The sequence below is a fragment of the Prionailurus bengalensis genome, chromosome E2, assembly GCF_016509475.1.
Source record: "Prionailurus bengalensis isolate Pbe53 chromosome E2, Fcat_Pben_1.1_paternal_pri, whole genome shotgun sequence".
NCBI classification, from domain to species: Eukaryota; Metazoa; Chordata; class Mammalia; order Carnivora; family Felidae; genus Prionailurus; species Prionailurus bengalensis.
The window spans coordinates 19,042,018-19,061,618 of NC_057352.1; the positions used below are offsets into that span (position 1 = coordinate 19,042,018).

Below are 19,601 nucleotides of genomic sequence, written 5' to 3' on the forward strand. Positions count from 1 at the left end.
ATGTTGCCTGCTCTTCAACTTTTTCAGAGTGTCCCTCCCCTTAAAAGGTCTTGGCATCTTGTTGAAAATTAATTGACCATATGTGTGAGGGTTTATTTCTGGGCTCTCTATTCTATTCCACTGGTCTGTATGTCTGTCCTTATGTCACTGCCATACTGCTGTAATTAATGTAGCACTGTAATAAATTGTGAAGTTGGGTAACTTTATTCTTTATTCTTCTTAGGATTGTTTTGGCTATTTGGGGCCCTTTATAATTCTGTATGAATTTGGGGATTGACTTTACCTTTTCTAAAAAAAAAAAAAGGCAGCTGGAATTTTAATAGCATTGAATCTATGTATCTCTTTGGGTAGTATTAACATCTTAACAGTGTTAAGTCTTTCTGGGTTTTTCTGAACATGAGATATCTTTCCATTTATTTGGGTCATCTTTGATTTTGTCCAGCATTTTTGTTTTGTTTTGTTTTAAGCATACAAATCTTTCACCTTGATTAGACTTACTACCAAATATTTTCCTCTTGTAGGTACTATTATAAATGGAAGGAATTTCCTAATTTCCTTTTTGTATCATTCATTGCTGTTCCATGGATATACAATTGACTTGGGTATCGATTTTTCCTTGCAACTTTGCTGAATTCATCTATTAGCCTTATTAGTTTTGGGGAATTCTTTTGTGAATCCTTTCTATGTACGGGATCATTTCAACAGCAAAAAGATAGTTTTACAACTTCCTTTCCATTTTGGGTACCTTTTATTTCCTTTTCTTGCCTTATAGCTCTGGGATAAAACTCTGAGAACAATGATGAATAGTAACTGTGAAAGTAGGTCTACTTGTCTTTTTCTGACCTTAGAGGAAAAGCTTTCAGTCTTTCACCACTGAAGATGATTTTAGCTGTGGGTTTTACACATAGCCTTCATCATATTGAGGAGTTTCTCCTCTATTCCTAGTTTTCTGAGCATTTTTATCATGAAGGTTATTGAGTTTTGTCAAATGCCTTTTCTGCATAAATTGAGATGATCATGTGAGTTTTCTCCTTCATTTTATTAATGGAATGGATTACATTGGTTGATTTTCTTCTCACTCTTGCATTACTGGGGTAAATTGTACTTGGTCATGGTGAATAAATCTTTTAATATACTCGTGGATTCTATTTGCTAATATTTTGTTGAGGATTTTTGCATCTATATCCACAAAGAATACTGCTCTGTAATTTTCTTTTCATGTGATTTCTTTATCTGGCTTTGGTATGAGAACAATGTTCTCATAGAGAATTTTTTTCCTCTAATTGTTTAGAAGCTTGAGAAGAATGATTGGTGTTAAATCTGCATTAAATATTTGGTAGAATTCACTTGTACAGCCATTTGGTACAGCACTTTTCTTTGTTGGGAGGTTTCTGATTACTGACTCAATCTCTTTACTTTTTATAGAGTAAATCTAGTTTTTTTTAACTTTTATAAAGCAGATCTGTTGAAATATTCTATTTCCTCGAGTCAGTTTAGGTAATCTTTGTGTTTCAAGGAATTTGACCACTTCTTGATTATATAATTTGTTGGTGCACCAATATTACACTGTATGTTAACTGGAATCTAAATAAAAATGTAGAGAAAGAAAATAATTTGTTGGTGTACAGTTATTCTTAATATTGTCTTATAATCCTTTTTACCTCTGTAAAGTTGGTAGCAAGATCTCCATTTTCATTTCTGGTTATTTGTGTTTTCTTTTTTTTGTGTCAGTCTAGGTAACGTTCTGTCAATTCTGTTGATTTTTTTCAAAGACCCAACTTTTGGTTTCACTGATTTTCTCTGTGTTTTTCTATTTGGTTTATCCCCACTTTGTTTTTTATTATTTCCTTCTTCCATACCTTTTTGGTGTAAAGTTAGGTTATGGATTCTCAGATCTTTTCTCATATAGGCAATTTATGTTACAAATTTCCCTCCTAGCACTGCTTTTGCTATACGACATTAATTTTGGTATGCTGTGTTTTCATTAGTCTTTAAGTATTTTCTGATTTAATTTGTGATTTATTCGTTGACTCATTGGTTATTTTCTTAGTCCATTCAGGCTACTATAACAAGATACCAGAGATTGGATAGCTTGTAAGCAGGATAAATCTATTTTTCACAGTTCTTGAGGGTGGAAGTCAGAGATCAAGGTGCCAGCATTGTCAGGTTTTCAGGTTGCAGGATTTGTTTTGTATCCTCACAGGGCAGAAGGAACAAGAGAGTTCTGTGGGATCTCTTTTCTAAAAGCACCCATCCCATTCATGAGGGTTCTACCATTATGACCTAAGCATCTCTAAGAAGCCCCACCTTTTAATACCAACACATCACACAGTAGGACTTCAACATAGGAACTTGGGGGAAGACACATTCAGGCCATAACAGTTATTTATGACTGTATAGCTTAATTTTTGTATATTTGTGAATTGTCCACTTTTCCTTAATTTCTAACTTCCTCCTGTTATGATCAACAAAGTTACTTTATATATGTTAAAGCTACTGATATTTGTTTTATGGGCTAATACATAAATCCATCATGAAAAATATGCCATGTGCAATTGAGAAGAATGTGTATTGTGCAGTTTTGAGGTGGAATGTTATTTGTCTGTTAGGTGTAGTTGGCTTGTTGTTTATGTCCTTTATTCCTTTATTTATCTTTTGTGTGGTGATCCACCCATTATTTAAAGTGGAGTATTGACTCCACTTATTAATTATAGACTATTAATACAACAGTCTATTTCTCCCTTCAATTCTGTCAACTTTGCCTCACATATTTTTATGGGCCTGTTATTAGATGTGCAAATGCTTATAATTGGTATATATTTTTCCTGTGTTGAACATTTTAGTAATATACAGTGACCCTGTCACTTGAAATCTTTCAGATTTAAAGTCTATTTTGTCTGATATTAATATAGGCGCCAGAGCTCTGTTTTGGTTACTCTTTGCATAAAAGAGCTTTTCCCACTCTTTTAACATATTTGTGTCTTTGGGCCTACTGTGACTCACTTGTAGACAGCATCTGGTTGGAACATTTTTCTAATCCATTCTGCCAATCTCTTATCAGAGAACTTAATCTATTTACATTAAAAGTAATTACTGGAGAGCAGGAACTTCTGCCTTTTTGCTCTTGGTTTTCCATATGACCTACAGCATTTTTATCCCTCATTTCCTCCATTAGTGCCTGAGGAAGCCTGGGTGACAACTGAAGTGAACTTTGCAAGGTGAACAGTAGTCCCTCTGACAGATGAGCATGGTAAAAGGGGGGATAAGAAGGGCATTCTAGGCTGAAGGAACAGCATGCTAAAGAGAATATTTTTGTTTGTTTGTTTGTTCAAAAAGGCATAAGAGGACCTGTGTGGTTGCAAAAGAAACCTTAATCTTCTGAGACACAATACCGTCATGGGGCAGTTGCATGGTCTCTTGGGAGGGTGTTCAAATTTAGCCTGTTTGAGATGTGTGACTCTGGGAAACTTGCTAGAGCTGTCGAATCTCAGGTTGCTGACAATGCCATGGAGATGATTATGACGCTCACCTCATAGTCAGTGGGAGGATTAATAAAAGTAAGAAAAACACACCAAGCAACTCACATGTACCAGCACTCCACTGTTTGCTTTAGGAGTATTTTCTCTTCAATTCTCAAAAACACCTGGTAAAACAGGAATTAATCTTGGTTCGATGTAGAAATCAAGGCTTGAGAAATGAAAGGACTTCCCCGAGGTTATACAGGCATACCTCATTTTCTTGCACTTCACTTTACTGTGGTCTGCGGATATTGCATTTTTTACAAACTGATGAAGGTTGGTGGCAATCCTGCATCAAACAAATGTCAACATCATTTTTCAAACAGCATTTGCCTTTTCATGTCTCTGTCACATTTTGGTAATTCTCACAATATTCTTTTTTCTTTATTATTATATTTGTTATGGTGACCTGTGATCAGTGATCTTTGATGTTATAGTTGTCATGGTTTTGGGGTGCCAGAAACTGCACACATATAAGACCATGAACTTAACCAATAGTGCGTTCTGACTGCTCCACTAACCACCTGCTCATCTCTGTCTGGTCCTTAGGCCTCCCTGTTCCCTGAGACACAATATTGAAATTAGGCCAACAGATAACCCTACAATGGCCTCTAAGTGTTCAAGTGAAAGGAAGAGTTACACATCTGTCACTTGAAATCAAAAGCTATGATTAAGCTTAGTGAGGAAGGTGGTCAAAAGCCAAGTTAGGCTGAAAGCAGCTAGGCCTCTTGCACCAAACAGCCAAGTTGTAAACGCAAAGGAAAATTTCTTGAAGAAAATTAAAAGTGCTACTCCAGTGAACACAGAAATGTGTGAACAGAAGTCACAATATTCCCATAAACCAAAGCCTGATCCAGAGTGCGAACTCTTCAGTTCTTGGTAGGCTGGGAGAGGCGAGGAAGCTACAGAGAGGAAATGGGGCTAACGGAGGTTGATTCGTGCAGTTTAAGAAGCCATCTCTGTACAAGGTGAAGTAGTAAGTTCTGATGTGGAAGCTGCAGCAAGCCGTCCAGAAGATGTGGCTAAAATAATTACTGAAGATGGCTACACTAAGCAAAAGATCTTCAATGGAAAAAGATGTCATCTAGGACTTTCATAGCTAGAGAAAAGTCAATGCCTGGCTTCAGTTTCAAAGGACAAGCTGACTCTTATTAAGGGCAAATGCAGCTGATGACTTTAAGCAGAAACCAGTGTTCATTTACCATTCTGAAAATCCTAGGACCCTTAAGAATTATGCTAATTCTGCTCTGCCTGTGCTCTATAAATGGAACAACAAAACCTGATGACAGCACATCTGTTTACAACATGGTTTACTGAGTATTTTAGGTCCACAGTTAAGACGTACTGCTGAAGAAAAGAAGGAAGGGAGGGAGGGAGGGAGGGAGGAAGGAAGGAAGGAAGGAAGGAAGGAAGGAAGGAAGGAAGGAAGAAAAAAGAAAAGATTATTTTCAAAATATTACTGTTTAATTGACAATGTCTCCCTTATTCTGACTTTTCTCCAAAACCATCTTTAGGGCACCATTCTTCCTTCCTGCAGCCCAGGTGGATTTTTGTCTCATCTTCTTTTATCTGGTGCTCTTTGTGTCTCCTTGGGAGTATTACAGGGTAATAAACATATTCCCTCTGGAAATGGCTCAAATATGAAAGGTGGATGTGTTGGAAGGAAATGGGAGTGTCTTATAAGGACCCCCCGAAAAGTGAAACAGTAAGTAGATAAGAGTGATGAAATTAATAGCTAATACTCACTGAATGCTTTTGAGGTGCAAGACACTGCAAACATTTCATACAAATTAACTCATTTATCTTCCTAAAATCCTGTGAGGTATTACTATCACCATTTATAGATGTTGAAGTAATTTGTCCAAGATCATATAAAGCCACTAGACACGCAACTTGGATTTATAGTCGGGTGACATGACTTCTGGGCATAGTCTTCACACACATGCACACATACACTTTTGAGCTCTTGAAAGGTATAGAGTGTCTTTTATTTACCTGGCCCACAGATGCTCAAGAAATGGTTAACAGAAATGATGGAGTAGGATTCTCCATCAGTGACACTGTAACATCATGATCTTAGCCCAATCCGCAACAAGGTAATACACTCTCACCACTTTAAGTCCTCACCGTCTTGATTTAACTCTGGCTTTCTTTTCCTAGTTCAGTATCACTGTGAAGAGAGGGGCCAAGATGGCAGAACAGCATGGAAGTTTTTTTGTGTGTGTCTCGTCCCTGAAGTGCAGCCAGATCAACATTAAACTATCTTGCTAGAAAACCGGTATGAGGATTAACACAACAATCTGCACAACCTGAACCACAGTATCACTGTGAAGGCACTTTAAACCAAGAATTGTAAAACGTTATCATGCGCATGCTTATGCTTTTTAATTGTATGTGTTTAATTCATTCAAAGTTTGAATATTTGGATGAATCCTCTCGTAACAAAATAACAAGGTAACATCATGTAGTGAAAGCAAATAAAATCTGGGGATTAAAGTGCTACTTCAACTGTGTGGTACCAGTGCTCGAGACAGGAGGAAGGACAAAGAATGGGAGAAACAGAACACTTGCCATTATCCCACAACTGTACATATATAGTGGCCAATCTATCCATAATTGTAACAGTTCTTAATCCTTGACACCATGCTGTGCTTAAGTCTCTCAAAGATCCTTCAACATTCCTTAGAATTTTACAATGTCTTAAATAAAACTAAATCAAAGGAAAGATAAATGTCTGCTTTTTAAAAACTCACCATCCCATTCCAAATCTACTATCTCTATTGAGAATTGCTATGGAATGTGCCTTCATCTCTTGGCTTTGTTAGGGTTGCACAAATACTAGAGTATTTTGTCTAAAGTGGAAACCCTATCACTCATTCCACATCACGATTACATGTGATATAGTACTCCTTTTTAAAATAATGTCTTTCTTATGACACGAAACACCATAGAGAGCATAACCTGAAATATAAGCTATATGAGTGCCGTTTACTCCCAAGTGTCCAGACAGTCCTAATCCAACCCAGACAGGATTCTGTACTATCCTTCTCGTCACAAGATAGGAAACCATGAGACAAGTAAGACTATTCCATTTATCTAAAACTTAAGACTACTTGAAGCCAGCCCCTTTACAAACCATAATTACCTGTCAAGGTTCAGTGTAGAAAATAAAATGCCTCTCAAGCATTTCAAGAAGGCACATATTACAAGTAGCTGTTTTCAAACTTGGTAGGCAGGCTGGAGGAAGGGTAATGGGGACAGCTCTGTACTATTAATTTCAATGTAAACTCCCGTAACTATGATCCAGGATGGAGAAATGACTGTTGCTGTTATCAGTCATGCTCCCAGCAGGGATACCTTAAAGCCACAAAGCATGAAACTCGACTCTGGATCATGGAGTCCAGATAGAGTTAACATGACAGAACAGGCCTGTGTACTTTGCCTAGAACGACTCCCAGAGTGTATGTGCCCACACACAGGTAATTAGTACTCATCCTTTAAGATTCAGATTGAAAAGCACATCCACCATTAAGCCTGCTCTGATCTTTCATAGTTTGTTGTTTCTTGGCTATGTTCTCACTGCACTGGTAAAAATTAAAATGTGTGAATTAAGCCAACTGGAAATGGACTGTGAATTATCTTCACGAAAATATGGATATTCTTAGCACAGAGATCAAGCCATTTTTCTCTAGCTTAGCTAGTCTCCCGCTAAAGCACACAGCAAGGCTTAATGCTTCAAGAGGAAAGTAAAAAACTTTGCAAGAAATATCAGTGTCACAGTGAAAGAGTTCATTATATACAAACTGATTTTATTAGAGACCAAAAACTTTATTCACACCACCTTTTACTTCTTTTGCAGCTTTAATTTTTAACTTTAAAACATTTCCTGGATCCACTGGGTGACTAAATTATCTTCACATGCCCATTAGCTAAAGAAACTTCTATGCAGGACTCGAGTAAAATTGTTTGCTATTGCTATAAGAAATGCATATTCATTTATAATCTACTCATTTGCTCTCCTGTAGAACTGCTTACAAATAACATCATTGTAAAGAAAGATTTACACATAACTCCTACGTCCTTCAGGCTGTTCTAGCATTAATCTTGTGAGGTCTAGCAAGATAACGCAATGAACAGTTTGCTACATTTCTCATACAAGCTTTCTCTCCAGTGTGAATTGAGACAGAATAAGGGATACACTTTCACTGAAGGACTTCCCACAATTTTTATATTCATATTGCTTCTCTCCTGTGTTCAATAAGAGATTCATATTGCCTCATGTCTTTCCCATATGCTACATATATAGGGTTTTTCTCCTGTGTGTACTTACTTCTGTCAATTAAGGGATTAACAGTGGCTAATGGCTTTCCCGTATTTATTGCCTTTATGAAGGCAATAAACATTCTCTCTACAGTGTGAACTGTGATAGACAGTAAGGCTTGTATTACTGCTAAAGACCTTCCCACATTCATTACATTCAAAAGACTTTTCTCCAGTATAAATTTTCAGGAAGGATCTATGGCTAAGTGTATTATGACAAATATCGCATTCATACAGTTTCTCGCTTATATGATTTTTCACACGTAGAAAGATTCATATGGCCTAAAGGCTTTTCCACACTTATTGCACTACTGGGTTTCTCTCCATTATGGATTTTCTGATGGGCAGTAAGATTTGAACCTTTGCTAAAAGCCTTCCCACACTCATTACATTTATATGGCTTTTCTCCAGTATGAATTCTCTGATGTACAGTAAGGTTTGAACTACAGCTGAAGGTCTTCCCACATTTAATACATTCATAGGGCTTCTCTCCAGTGTGAATTCTGTGATGTTGAAGCAGGGATGACCTATGACTGAACGCTTTCCCACATATACTGCATTCATAAGGTTTCAATCTAGTGTGATTTCTTAAATGCATGTTCAGTGATTCTGGCTGGTTGAAGGATTTCCTGCATTTCTGACATTCAAAAGGTTTTTCTTCATTATGAATACTCTGATGCTGAATAAGAAATGACAAGCTGCTAAAGACTTTCAGACATTTGTTGCATTCGAACTGTTTCTCTACAGTGTGAATTCTCTGATGTCGAGTAAGGTGTGAGCTACAGCAAAAGGCTTTTCCACATTCACTACATTCATAAGGTTTCTCTCCAGTGTGAATCTTCTGATGGTGGATGAGAGATGACCTATGAATGAAGGCCTTCTCACATATTCGACACTCATAGAGTTTTTCTTGAGTATGAATTCTCAGATGTTCAATGAGATGTGAAACACGACTGAACGACTTTCCACAGTTCATACATTCATACGGTTTCTCTCCAGTGTGAGTACTCTGATGATTAGTAAGTGATGACACGTGGCTAAAGGCCTTCCCACATTCAATACATTTGTAAGGTTTCTCTCCACTGTGACTTATCTGATGCCGAGTTAGGGATGAGCCATGGCTAAACGTCTTCCCACATTCATGACATTCGTATGGTTTCTCTCCGGTATGAATTCTCCAATGGCGATTAAGGATGGATTGCTTGCCAAAGGCTTTCCCACATTCATTGCATGTATAGACTTTCTCTCTATTATAAGAATGGTTAAGGGTAAGAGATTTGCTCTGGCTGAAGGCTGCCACACTTTCTTTAGGATTCAAAAGTTTCTTTCCACCATTGATATCGTCATTTTTTATAACAGGTTTTTTTTGTAAGCTCTTCTTAAATATATCACGTTTATGTGATTTCCCTTCAGCAGAAATTCTTTGTGGTTCAGAAAGAATAGACTTTAAATGGAGGATGCTTCTAAATTTGTGAATACTTTCCCCAGTGGGACTTTCTCTAAAGGTGAGGGTCACAGGTCTGAAATGTTCTACCTGATTTTCACGCTTCCCCTCCAACGCCTCTATAAATTCCCAGTCCTTGTTAAAATTTGAAAATTCATGACCTTGTTTTGTAATTTTTTCTATTATTACCATCTGGGGTGAATCTTCATCATAAATATCCTCCTTCATTAATAATTCCTTGTTTTCCCATCTTGATTCCCAATCTGAAATATATCAAGAAAGCAAAACACTGCTTTTTCTGTACTTCTTAAAAAGAAACTTCTATGGAAGGATTAGAGAACTAGAGGAAAAATACAGCACATCTTCATCCCCAGAAAGCACGTAACTGACAATTCTCATGTATTCAATCATTTCTGAACAAAGTTCAAATGGAGCAGAAAACAGAGACAGCTTACAGAGACGGGAACAGAGAGTAATAAGGAAAATGAGTTAAATACAGGCAAACAGTCTATGGAAAAAAAGTGAAACTGTAAGGAAAAAAAGGCACACAAGGTATTCTGGATTCCAAGCCAACATTCTATTCTGTACCTACATTTATGTGAAAGACCACATTTTGGTCTCACAGCCTTGGTTCTCCAACCTTCAGTTATTCTCAATTTACTGTCAGTTAGTATGCTTAAAATGCACAATTTATTTTCTTAAGTTTATTTATTTATTTTGAGACAGGGGAGGGGCAGAGAGAGGGAAAGCGAGAATCCCAAGCAGGCTCGATGCTGAGTCCGGAGTCCAACATGGGGTTTGATCCCACAAACCACGAGATCATGCATGACCTTAGCCAAAATCAAGAGCTGGATGCCCAACCGACTGAGCCACCCAATCTCCCCAAAATGCACAATTTACAGTACTGCGTTACACAGTTAACAACGAACAAAATAAATATTCTTTATCGCTCTAAAAGATTTAGGCTTTGTTTGTGTAGGATCTGTGTAAAATCGTATCATTTATTGGACATTAGAAAACATTGTTCCTAGAAACGTTTTTATACATTCTTTACTTCCTCTATCACTCATGTCCACATTTGACCCTCGAAGCTCAGCCTTAGGGGAAAACTCATTTGCCATCTAACTGACAGCCTTTCTTTGCCTAAAACCATTTGTATATTTTTCCTTAAGTGGACTTAAAGAGAATAATTTGCTTTATTTTGTTGCAAATAAAATAACAATCTGAATTATAATGATGGCAAAACCTCCATTTTTGATTAGATAACATAAGTAATGCAGAAAGATAATAACCCGGGGTGGAGGAATGGCTGTTTTGAAATCTAAGGATCCCTCATATGTTACATTTGGGATCTCTGAAGAGAGTACCCCTAAAATATGCAAAAATGCCTCCCTACTTTCCACAAGCATGTTTAACAAAGACTTCTTTTGCCTGATTCTCCACGACTCAGCTGGAAACATACCTTTTGACAGTTTCTTCTCCACCATCCAAGGTTCTTTCCCATCCTCCAATAAACTGATCACATACGGCTTAGGTATGGAAAGACCTGCTTACAGGAAAAATACAGAACCTGTTTAAACTGTGGTCCTCGTGAAGGAGAGGCCATCATCATAAAAGGAACGAAAGGAAGTTTCACTGAAATGGGAAGATAAGCTTCAGGCAGGGCACAACAGAACTCTACACATCGTTGGGAATCTGAAACAAAATTTCAGTCATTTACTCAAGAGGATCTCCAGTAATTGACAGAAAATCTCCCCCAATGGGGTAGAGAAGGAGCTATGCTTACCTAGAGAAACCAGGTTCTCATAATTCTGGACCATCACATCCTTGTATAAATCCCTCTGAGCAGAATCTAGCCATCCCCACTCTTCATGAGAGAAGTCTATGGCCACATCACTAAATGTCACCTGAAAGAGCAAACATATTTAGGCTCAGTCATAGCCAGGGCCACTTCTCTCACTGACTAAGGGACAAAATTACCCTAGTTGTAGAAGAAAGGGAACAAGATTCAATAGTTATAGCAATGATCAGGGATCTAAGTTACATAGTAATTGGATAATTATGTGTTTGGCATTGTTTTACAATAAGGGTAAGAAATATGAGAGTTTTTGCTTCAGGAGAGTTTTTTCTGCCAAAGGGAAGAAAATTCTAAAATTTTTAAAATCAGCATTCAACATGTGACAGCATACAGTCAAGTACTTAGTTGTATTTTTTTTATAGCTTACATGACAGGTAAATAAAAAATGATGATCCAATAAGGTTCAAAAGAATGATCCAGTATGTTCAGAAAAAAGACATCTTTATATTAAAGAAAGATACATATATAACTAGTTTATAAACAAAAACCATTTATGGTATATAATTAAACCTTGTATTGATGATCTGTAATTTAAAAAAATTGAGACCCATGGGCAAGAAAACTAAAGAACAGTTTCATGCCATAGGCAGTCCTTGAATTGGACCTTAAAGTACAGGCAAAGAAGGGCACCTGGGTGGCTCAGTCGGTTAAACATCCGACTTGGGCTCAGATCATGATCTCAGGGTTTGTGGGCTCCAGCCCCACGTCAGGCTCTGTGCTGACAGCTCAGAGCCTGGAGCCTGCTTTGGATTCTGTGTCTCCCTGTCTCTCTGTTCCTCCCCAACTTGTGCACTCTCTCTCTCTCTCAAAAATAAACACTAAAATTAAAAAAAAAAAATTTTGAAAAGTACAGGCAAAGAATCAGAGAATACATTTCAAGGAAAATATTCTAAGAAAATAGTACCCATTCATGATATTATTTAAAATAGCAAACCTTTAGAAAAAGCTTAAATGTTCAGTAACAGCTTACTCATTAGTCAAACTATAATATGTGCAAAAAATGTATACATTTAAAATGGCATTATTATTATCTTTCATTGAAGACATGGACATCGTTTGGCTATGATACATTTTTCACTCCAAGTGGCTGATTCAATATTCTATTATTTTATTTGGATATTCGGCCTGTATATTCATTAGTGATACTGGTCTTTGGTTTTATTTATTTAAGTGTATTTATTTACTTTAAAAAAATTTTTGTTAACATTTCTTCACTTTTTGAGAGACAGAGACAGAGTGTGAACAGGGCAGGGGGCAGAGAGTGAGGCAGACACAGAATCAGAAGCAGGCTCCAGGCTCCGAGCTGCCAGCACAGAGCCCAACGGAGGGCTTGAACTCACGAACCGTGAGATCATGACCCGAGCTGAAGTCACAGTTCAAGTACATTGGTCTATTGACCAATGTCAATAGACATTTCAGGCTGGATTATCGTGGTGGGAGCTGTCCTGTGCATTGCAGAGTGTTTAGTTAGTAGCACCCTTAGCCTCTACCCATTCCCCTGCACCCCAGGGCTGTGACAACCAAAAATGTTTCCTCCAGACATTATCAAATGTCCCCTATGGGTAGGGCTAAAGGAGACAAAATCACCCCTGTTGGAGAACCACCACTTTAGAAAATTTTCACAGTTCCTTGAAAGATTCTTAGCCCTATCTACCTGTGCTCAAGATGTTCTCTCAGGGTATAACTTCACTTCTATCTCTGCCTCCCTGGTACCCTGGGTCACCAAAACCAGTTCCAGCCTTGCCTCCTCAGGGATGCTTCAACTCTTCCTGCCCCTTCAGTTGCCTGGGCAGCCTGGGATGTTCATTCATCTTTGTCCCCAGAAGAACTTAGGATATTTATTCCAGCACCTATCTTAATTTCTTGTGCTTTCTTACTTTTCTACCAGCCCTGTACTGGCTCAAAACAGTAGCCACTAGCCACATTTGGCTATGTACGTTTAAATTAATAAAAATTAAAAATTAAGTAAAGTTTAAAATTTAGTTCCTGAGTCACTTTAGTCACAGTTCAAGTACTCAATAGTCACACAGGGCCGGTGGCTCCATACTGGACAGTACACAAAAAGAACATTTCCACCACAGTTCTCTTAGGGGGTGCCTGGGTGGCTCAGTCAGTTAAGTGTCCAATTCTTGATTCTGGCTCTGGTCATGACCTCATGGCTCACAAGTTCAAGGCCCACATCAGGCTCCACGCTGACAGTGAGGAACCTGCTTGGGATTCCCTCTCTCTCCTCTCTCTGCCCTTCCTGTGCTCTAATTAAGTAAAACAAATGAAAGGAAGGAAGGAAGGAAGGAAGGAAAGAAAAGAAAGAAAAAAAAGAAAGAAAAAAAGAAAGGAAAAAAGAAAAGAAAAGAGAAAAGAAAAGAAGAGAAAAGAAAAGAAAAGAAAAGAAAAGTTCTCTTAGTATTGCACTAGATTACAAAGTCCTGTATGTCACGGGATAGGACGCTCAAACCTATGTAAGATTCTTCCCAACAGATAGTTCACAAGTGTTCACAAAATGTATCAATGAATGATTTTGGCAATTAGTTCACTTTAGCTTTTACTTAAAAAAAAAAAAGTTTTTTCCCCTAGTTATCTAACATTCCCAAGAAACCCAGACTCTGCCCAACGTGCACATATGCCACTAACACTATGGCACCAACATATGCCAGGCTTCACCTTCCACCTGATGATCCTACCCTTTTTTTTCAAGGATCCTAACCGTTTTTTTCAAAGTTCATTCACTCAACAACGATTTACTAATGTTCCGTGTAAAGCTGTTCATGTGACTCGTTACACATTTCTGCCCAGAGCCACACATACACAATCATGGGGGCTTAGTCAGCTTGTATGCCGTATCTGGCCTCAAGATCAAAACTGGCCCTTCTGTTCCTGACGCCAAGAGGGATTAATGTGCCTCATGTTCCTCCTTGAGCCAAATCAGGCTGGCCTCCTAGAATGGATCAGGAAGGGAAAAGGACTATGCAGATGCCAGGCTCCTGGGTGAGATATGATAAGAGAAACAAAAAACAGCTTGCTCAGCACTGCACTTAGGCAAACTTAATGACTAACCATAAATCACACAAGGGCAGTATATGTATATATTGCCCTGGCAGGATAGCTACTCAGAAGTCTCACCTGAGGGGAGGAGGCTCCTTCCAGGACCCTTGGGACTCCAACTGGGCTGGTCACCGCAGGGTTTCCCGAGCCAGAAGGTCAGATGTTTTAAGTACCTGATTTGCTGTATTAAGCCTTCTCTGTTCTTCTCTATACTTCTCTCCCTCTTTATGTTTACTATAATTGTTTAATTCCTTATATTCCCATTCCCTTATAATTAATAAAGTCTTCCTCCATGAAACCAAAAGTGCGGCTATGGTGAAAACTTATTATTTTGAACAACCAAGCATCAGTTTTGTGCCAGATGCCACTCTGGGTCCTGAAAACAGTCCAGACAGGGGGAAAAAAAAATCCCTCCTAGAGGGAGGAGACCAACAACGAGCATATGCACTTACTAAATAGCGTGTTATCTAGTGAGTGATAATCACTTCGGAAAACAACAAAGCAGTGAGGAGAAGTAGAAGTGATTGTTAGAAAAGTTGACTGCAGGTGTTAGCAAAAGCTTTCCTGAGAAAGTAACCACTGAGCAAAGCTATGAAGGAGGTTAAGAATCAAGCTTCTACATATCTGGGGAAAGAATATTCCAAGCAGACGGTACAGCAATTTCCAAGGCCTGGAAGCCGTAGCCAGTGGGGCTAGAGCTCACGGGAACAAGGAGACAGAGCAGTAAGATGAGATCGGGGGATAAAAGCGTAATTGCACAAAGCATTTTGGTTTCTTTCTTCCTTTCTTTCTTTCCTTTTTTTTCTTTTTTTTTTTTTTTTTTTTTTTTTGAGAGAGAGAGAGAGAGAGAGAACACATGCAAGAAACCAGCAGGGGAGGCACAGAGAAAGAAGGAAAGACAGACTCTTAGGTTCTTAGGTTTCAACAAGGATCCCGATGCAGGGCTCGATCTAACAAATGTGAGGTCATGACCCGAGCCGAAATCAAGAGTTGGACGCTTAACCCACGGAGCCACCCAGGCGCCCCTGCACAAAGCATTTTAAGTCACTATAGAACTCTGACTTGAGTTAGGGTCACTGAAGAGTTTTAAGCTGAGGAATGACAGGATGGTGGTGGCGGTGGTGGCGGTGGTGGCGACGGTGATGTTGCAACCATTGGTGAGATTCTGTAGATATCCGGGATGTATTTCAGATTCAACTAGGGCGTCTGAATGTGTTACAAGAGAAAGGAAAGAATCAAAGATGACTCCAAACATCTCTTGACTTGAACAACTGGAAGGACTGGCATACCATTAACTGAGACCACATGATACTGCTTTGACAACTGTAAAGCAAATAGCCTAAAATTCTAAACATGAATTCTGAATTGTAATTAAAAAAATTTTTTAGGGGCGCCTGGGTGGCGCAGTCGGTTAAGCGTCCGACTTCAGCCAGGTCACGATCTCGCGGTCCGGGAGTTCGAGCCCCGCGTCGGGCTCTGGGCTGATGGCTCAGAGCCTGGAGCCTGTTTCCGATTCTGTGTCTCCCTCTCTCTCTGCCCCTCCCCCGTTCATGCTCTGTCTCTCTCTGTCCCAAAAATGAATAAACGTTGGAAAAAAAAAAAAATTAAAAAAAAAAAGAAAAAAAAATTAAAAAAAAAATTATTAAAAAAATTTTTTTTTTTTTTTTGCTCAAGATTCTACAGAGGCTTCAAGCAGAAAAATGGCAGAAGAGGAGCACTGAGAGTAGACAGTACTTTGGGAGTTCTTCTGTGGGCTCCATCCTTTGCTATAATGAAAGGAATCATATAGATCCAGTCCCTAAATGGACTTCGTTAGGTAGGAACTGGTAAGAGAAGCAAAGCAAACACTCAAGAGTTCTGCTAAGGTGTTTCAGGAAGATCCGGGGACCTTACCGACTTACCTGCAACATGGCTTTGCAATTTCCAAGTCAACACAGTCCTCTTTTCAGGCTCTTGTCTTAAAGAAGAGTAGTGTCCTGAGAAGGCAGATCAACACAAAAAAGAAGCCATGAAAAATGAGGCTTATCTTGCAGCTCTGTAACACACTTGCAAGGAAAAGTACACTGGGAATCACTTTCTCAGACTCCATTCTTCCCCCGAACTAGCAGAGTGTTCCTTAGCACGAGGTAATCATTCACCAGGCGCCAACGGTGTGTAAATCTACTATATATATGTGTGTGTGTATATTTATGTATATATATATATGTATATAAGTATACACTTATTTTATACACACACACACACGAGACAGGCTCACAGAACAAGAGTAATCATGTGAAGAGCTCGTTCAATCTTCACAACTATGCATGGTGGACATTCACATTATTCCATATTTCTCTTCTAAAGGGTGAGAAAACTGAAACTTAGCGACACTGAACCCATCTGCTGAAGGCTGCACACGTGAAAAGCGTCAGTTTCATGACCGGATTGGCTAAAAACCACTGCGGATGGGGTTTTCTTTCAGTGCGTACCCTGCACACTCACTCGCCCGTTTCCTTGTCACAACTCCAGGAGGTAAGCGATACCCCTTTTACAGAGAGGTCCAGGAGGCTAAGGCCCAGGCGGTGCTCCCCCCGCGGGGTAGACTAGGCAGCAGCGTGCCCGGCGCCCCGCCGCCCTGCTGGGACTCACACTTGCCTGAGTTCCGGCGGGCCCTCCCTGGCCCCGAGGCCCGGGCCGGGCGGACCAGAGCCCGCACCTCCGCGGACCAGGGCCGCCGCCGTCGCGAGAACCGCACTATCCCTGGAAAATTCGGCCGCTTTCCCGACACTACCGCGGGGTGGACGGGAGACGGAGCCCACGCCAGCTCGGCATTTCCCAGACGCCTCCGCGTCGGGGACAAGTTACCGGCGCTTCGCACGTCCCCCCGTAAAACCACACTTCCCAGAAGGCTGCGCGGCCGTGCGAGCTCCGGGCGCCCGGCGAGAAAAACGGCCGCGCGGTCTGAGGAACGCCCCGGCGGATGGCTCTCGTCGCAGAGCTGCTCCACCGGGAAGCGCACGCGAAGTATCCAGGGGACAACAGGATCGCCCTCTGCTTGCTTCTTAAGTACAATGGCGCCCGAACCACGAAACTACACTTCCCAGAAAATTAGGCGGCCGCGAAAGGTCTTCCGGGTCGCCGGTCTGCTCACGCGTACGTCCTCCTGCCGGGACGTGGGCCGCCCTTGCTTGGTGCCGGCGGAGAGCTGGCCTCTGCCAGCGGAAGGTCTCCTCTCGTACAAAAGCCTGGGCCACTGTGGTCAGCACGTGAGGGTCTTGAGTGTTCGGCGTCCGCTTGCCCAGTCCTGTCGTTCCCTAAAATGCCCTGTGTCCGGGCTTTCATGGCAACAGTTGTCAGCGCACAGACGCCACTTCCCGGAAATGTGTGCGGTCGCGTCGCGGCTCTGACACTGACTGCCGCCGTCACGTGTACAGGTCCTCGAAGGACTCAGAAATGACAGGCTCGAGCGAACGCTTTGAGGAAAAAGACCATCACTCCTCCGATGACGGGCAGAGCCTCCCCCACCTCTGTCCCCAGAAGCGCTGACCTCGCCCCGCCCACCCAAACGCGCGCCACCTGCAGATGTCCGCCGGCCAAAGCAGCCTACTGCGGGTGTATCTGTGGGTTTATCCTTTACTTTCTTTTAATTTATAATTGTTGATTTCAATTGTATTTATTTTTAAATGATAAATTGTGTGGCTATGAATTTTCTTGTATATTTCAAGTACTTACGTGTATCAGATTCATCAGTGTGCCTCCACCTCGGTATGTATCTTGTAGGTGTGGTGCTTAATTCCTATAGCAAGAGTAGTTTGCAAAAACACTGTGACACCACCTAGATTCTTCTTAAGGCTTACAATATGTAAGAGGAAAAGATTTGCCAATGCAAAATATAGTCCCATCCACGTCTTTATTATACAATGACAAATTGTATTCCAAAATTGTACCAATTTGCACTCCCAGCATGGTTGATAGTTATTTTGGTTGCCAGCTATTACTGCCAGCACTTGATTTTGTGAAATTTTCAGATTTTGCCAGTCTGCTAGGTGTGAAATTGTGGCTCAGTGTGGCCTAAATTTGCATATCTTTTGTCGTTAATAAGGTTGAGAATCTTTTCATGTGTCTGTTGGCTTTAATATTTCCTTCTCTGAGAATTGCACATCTCTTGGTCATTGTTCTTTTAGAGCAAAAGCCTTTTCGATATTAAAATACATACCCTACGACCCAGCAATTGCACTGCTAGGTATCTATCCAAGGGACACAGGTGTGCTATTTCGAAGGGGCACATGCACTCCAATGTTTATAGCAGTCCTATCGACAATAGCCAGAGTGTGGAAAGAGCCTAAAAGACCATTGACAGATGAATGGATAAAGAAGATGGTGTGTGTGTGTGTGTGCGCGCGCGCGCGTGCTCACACCCAGCTGAGCCATCCAGGTGCCCCAGACAAGTTCTGGACAAGTTCAGACAAGTTCTGGGATTACTACCAGTCTGCAAACACTTTAAACTACATTTAGATATAACAGTCCCTGCGTGGTCCATCCAGTAAATTTTACGTACGGATTCTGCATTGTTGCTGCTTTTTCTCATAACCTTCCTGAGAGAATTATGAAGTCTTCCCATTATGAGCCTTCAGATATTTGGCACATAAATTAAGTTCACGGTGGGGTGAGGGGAGTGGCTAACCTTAAAAGACTAGATGGGGCTGGGGCAGAGGTGAGAAGTTTAAATAGAGGGCTAGTCCTTTTGTTTCAGTAGCTCTTTATGTCCAGCTCTTAAAGAACTTGCTTCAAAGCTGAAACCCTAACATGTGAGCACTCCAAAAAGGATAGAGGCACTCTAATGAGTAGAGAATAAAGAGAAATCCAGAGGCAGGTGGAGCGGGAAGTCACAGGCGTAATAAGCAAGCTGGTTTTAAATATGCCAGTCAGGGGCGCCTGGGTGGCGCAGTCGGTTAAGCGTCCGACTTCAGCCAGGTCACGATCTCGCGGTCCGGGAGTTCGAGCCCCGCGTCGCGCTCTGGGCTGATGGCTCAGAGCCTGGAGCCCGTTTCCGATTCTGTGTCTCCCTCTCTCTCTCTGCCCCTCCCCCGTTCATGCTCTGTCTCTCTCTGTCCCAAAAATAAATAAACGTTGAAAAAAAAATTTTTTTTTAAAAAGAATTTATTCTTTTGGAGGAACTTTAAATCAATCTTCATTAGAACCAAGATTAATTTAGATGGCTTTGGGAATAGTTGACATTTCTATAGTGTCAATTTATCCCCTACATATACGGGATATGATTTAGCCCCTTATCAATTCAAATTCTATTTTGTACTTCTCAGTAAAATTGTAGACCTTTAGTCTGACCTGAACAGTTAACGTTAGGTCTAGCAGACTTGGTAGGTGTGAAACCCAGATGTAAAATGAGTAAACAGGTGAATTGAAATGCTTAAGTTCA

At 40.4% G+C, this 19,601-nt stretch overlaps 1 protein-coding gene across 5 annotated transcripts; it reads right to left on the minus strand.

Moving 5' to 3' along the window:
• Window positions 1-1,402: 1,402 nt before the first annotated feature.
• Window positions 1,403-17,869, minus strand: ZNF181 (zinc finger protein 181). 5 transcript variants are annotated; one of them, XM_043600644.1, is made up of 5 exons: window positions 16,814-17,869; window positions 16,084-16,158; window positions 11,069-11,189; window positions 10,745-10,831; window positions 1,403-9,545 (listed from the first exon to the last, which is right to left on the minus strand). In XM_043600644.1, the coding sequence occupies exons 2-5, from the start codon at window positions 16,090-16,092 to the stop codon at window positions 8,068-8,070; spliced, it is 1,695 nt and encodes a 564-aa protein (XP_043456579.1). In that variant the 5' UTR covers window positions 16,093-16,158; window positions 16,814-17,869; the 3' UTR covers window positions 1,403-8,067. The 5 variants fall into 5 exon arrangements, with proteins under 5 accessions (XP_043456579.1, XP_043456580.1, XP_043456581.1 ...); XM_043600645.1 differs by having other exon boundaries at window positions 16,820-17,582; XM_043600646.1 differs by having other exon boundaries at window positions 10,745-10,828; window positions 16,820-17,561.
• Between the last annotated feature and the right edge of the window lie 1,732 nt (window positions 17,870-19,601).

What these genes read in the sequence shown, in the direction of transcription:
- ZNF181 (XM_043600644.1), bottom strand. An exon ending in TGAGAACCTGGTTTCTCTAG is followed by an intron (nt 10,832 to 11,068) that starts GTAAGCATAGCT and finishes TTTTCCTGTAAG; the next exon opens with CAGGTCTTTCCATACCTAAG. An exon ending in GGAGAAGAAACTGTCAAAAG is followed by an intron (nt 9,546 to 10,744) that starts GTATGTTTCCAG and finishes GATATATTTCAG; the next exon opens with ATTGGGAATCAAGATGGGAA.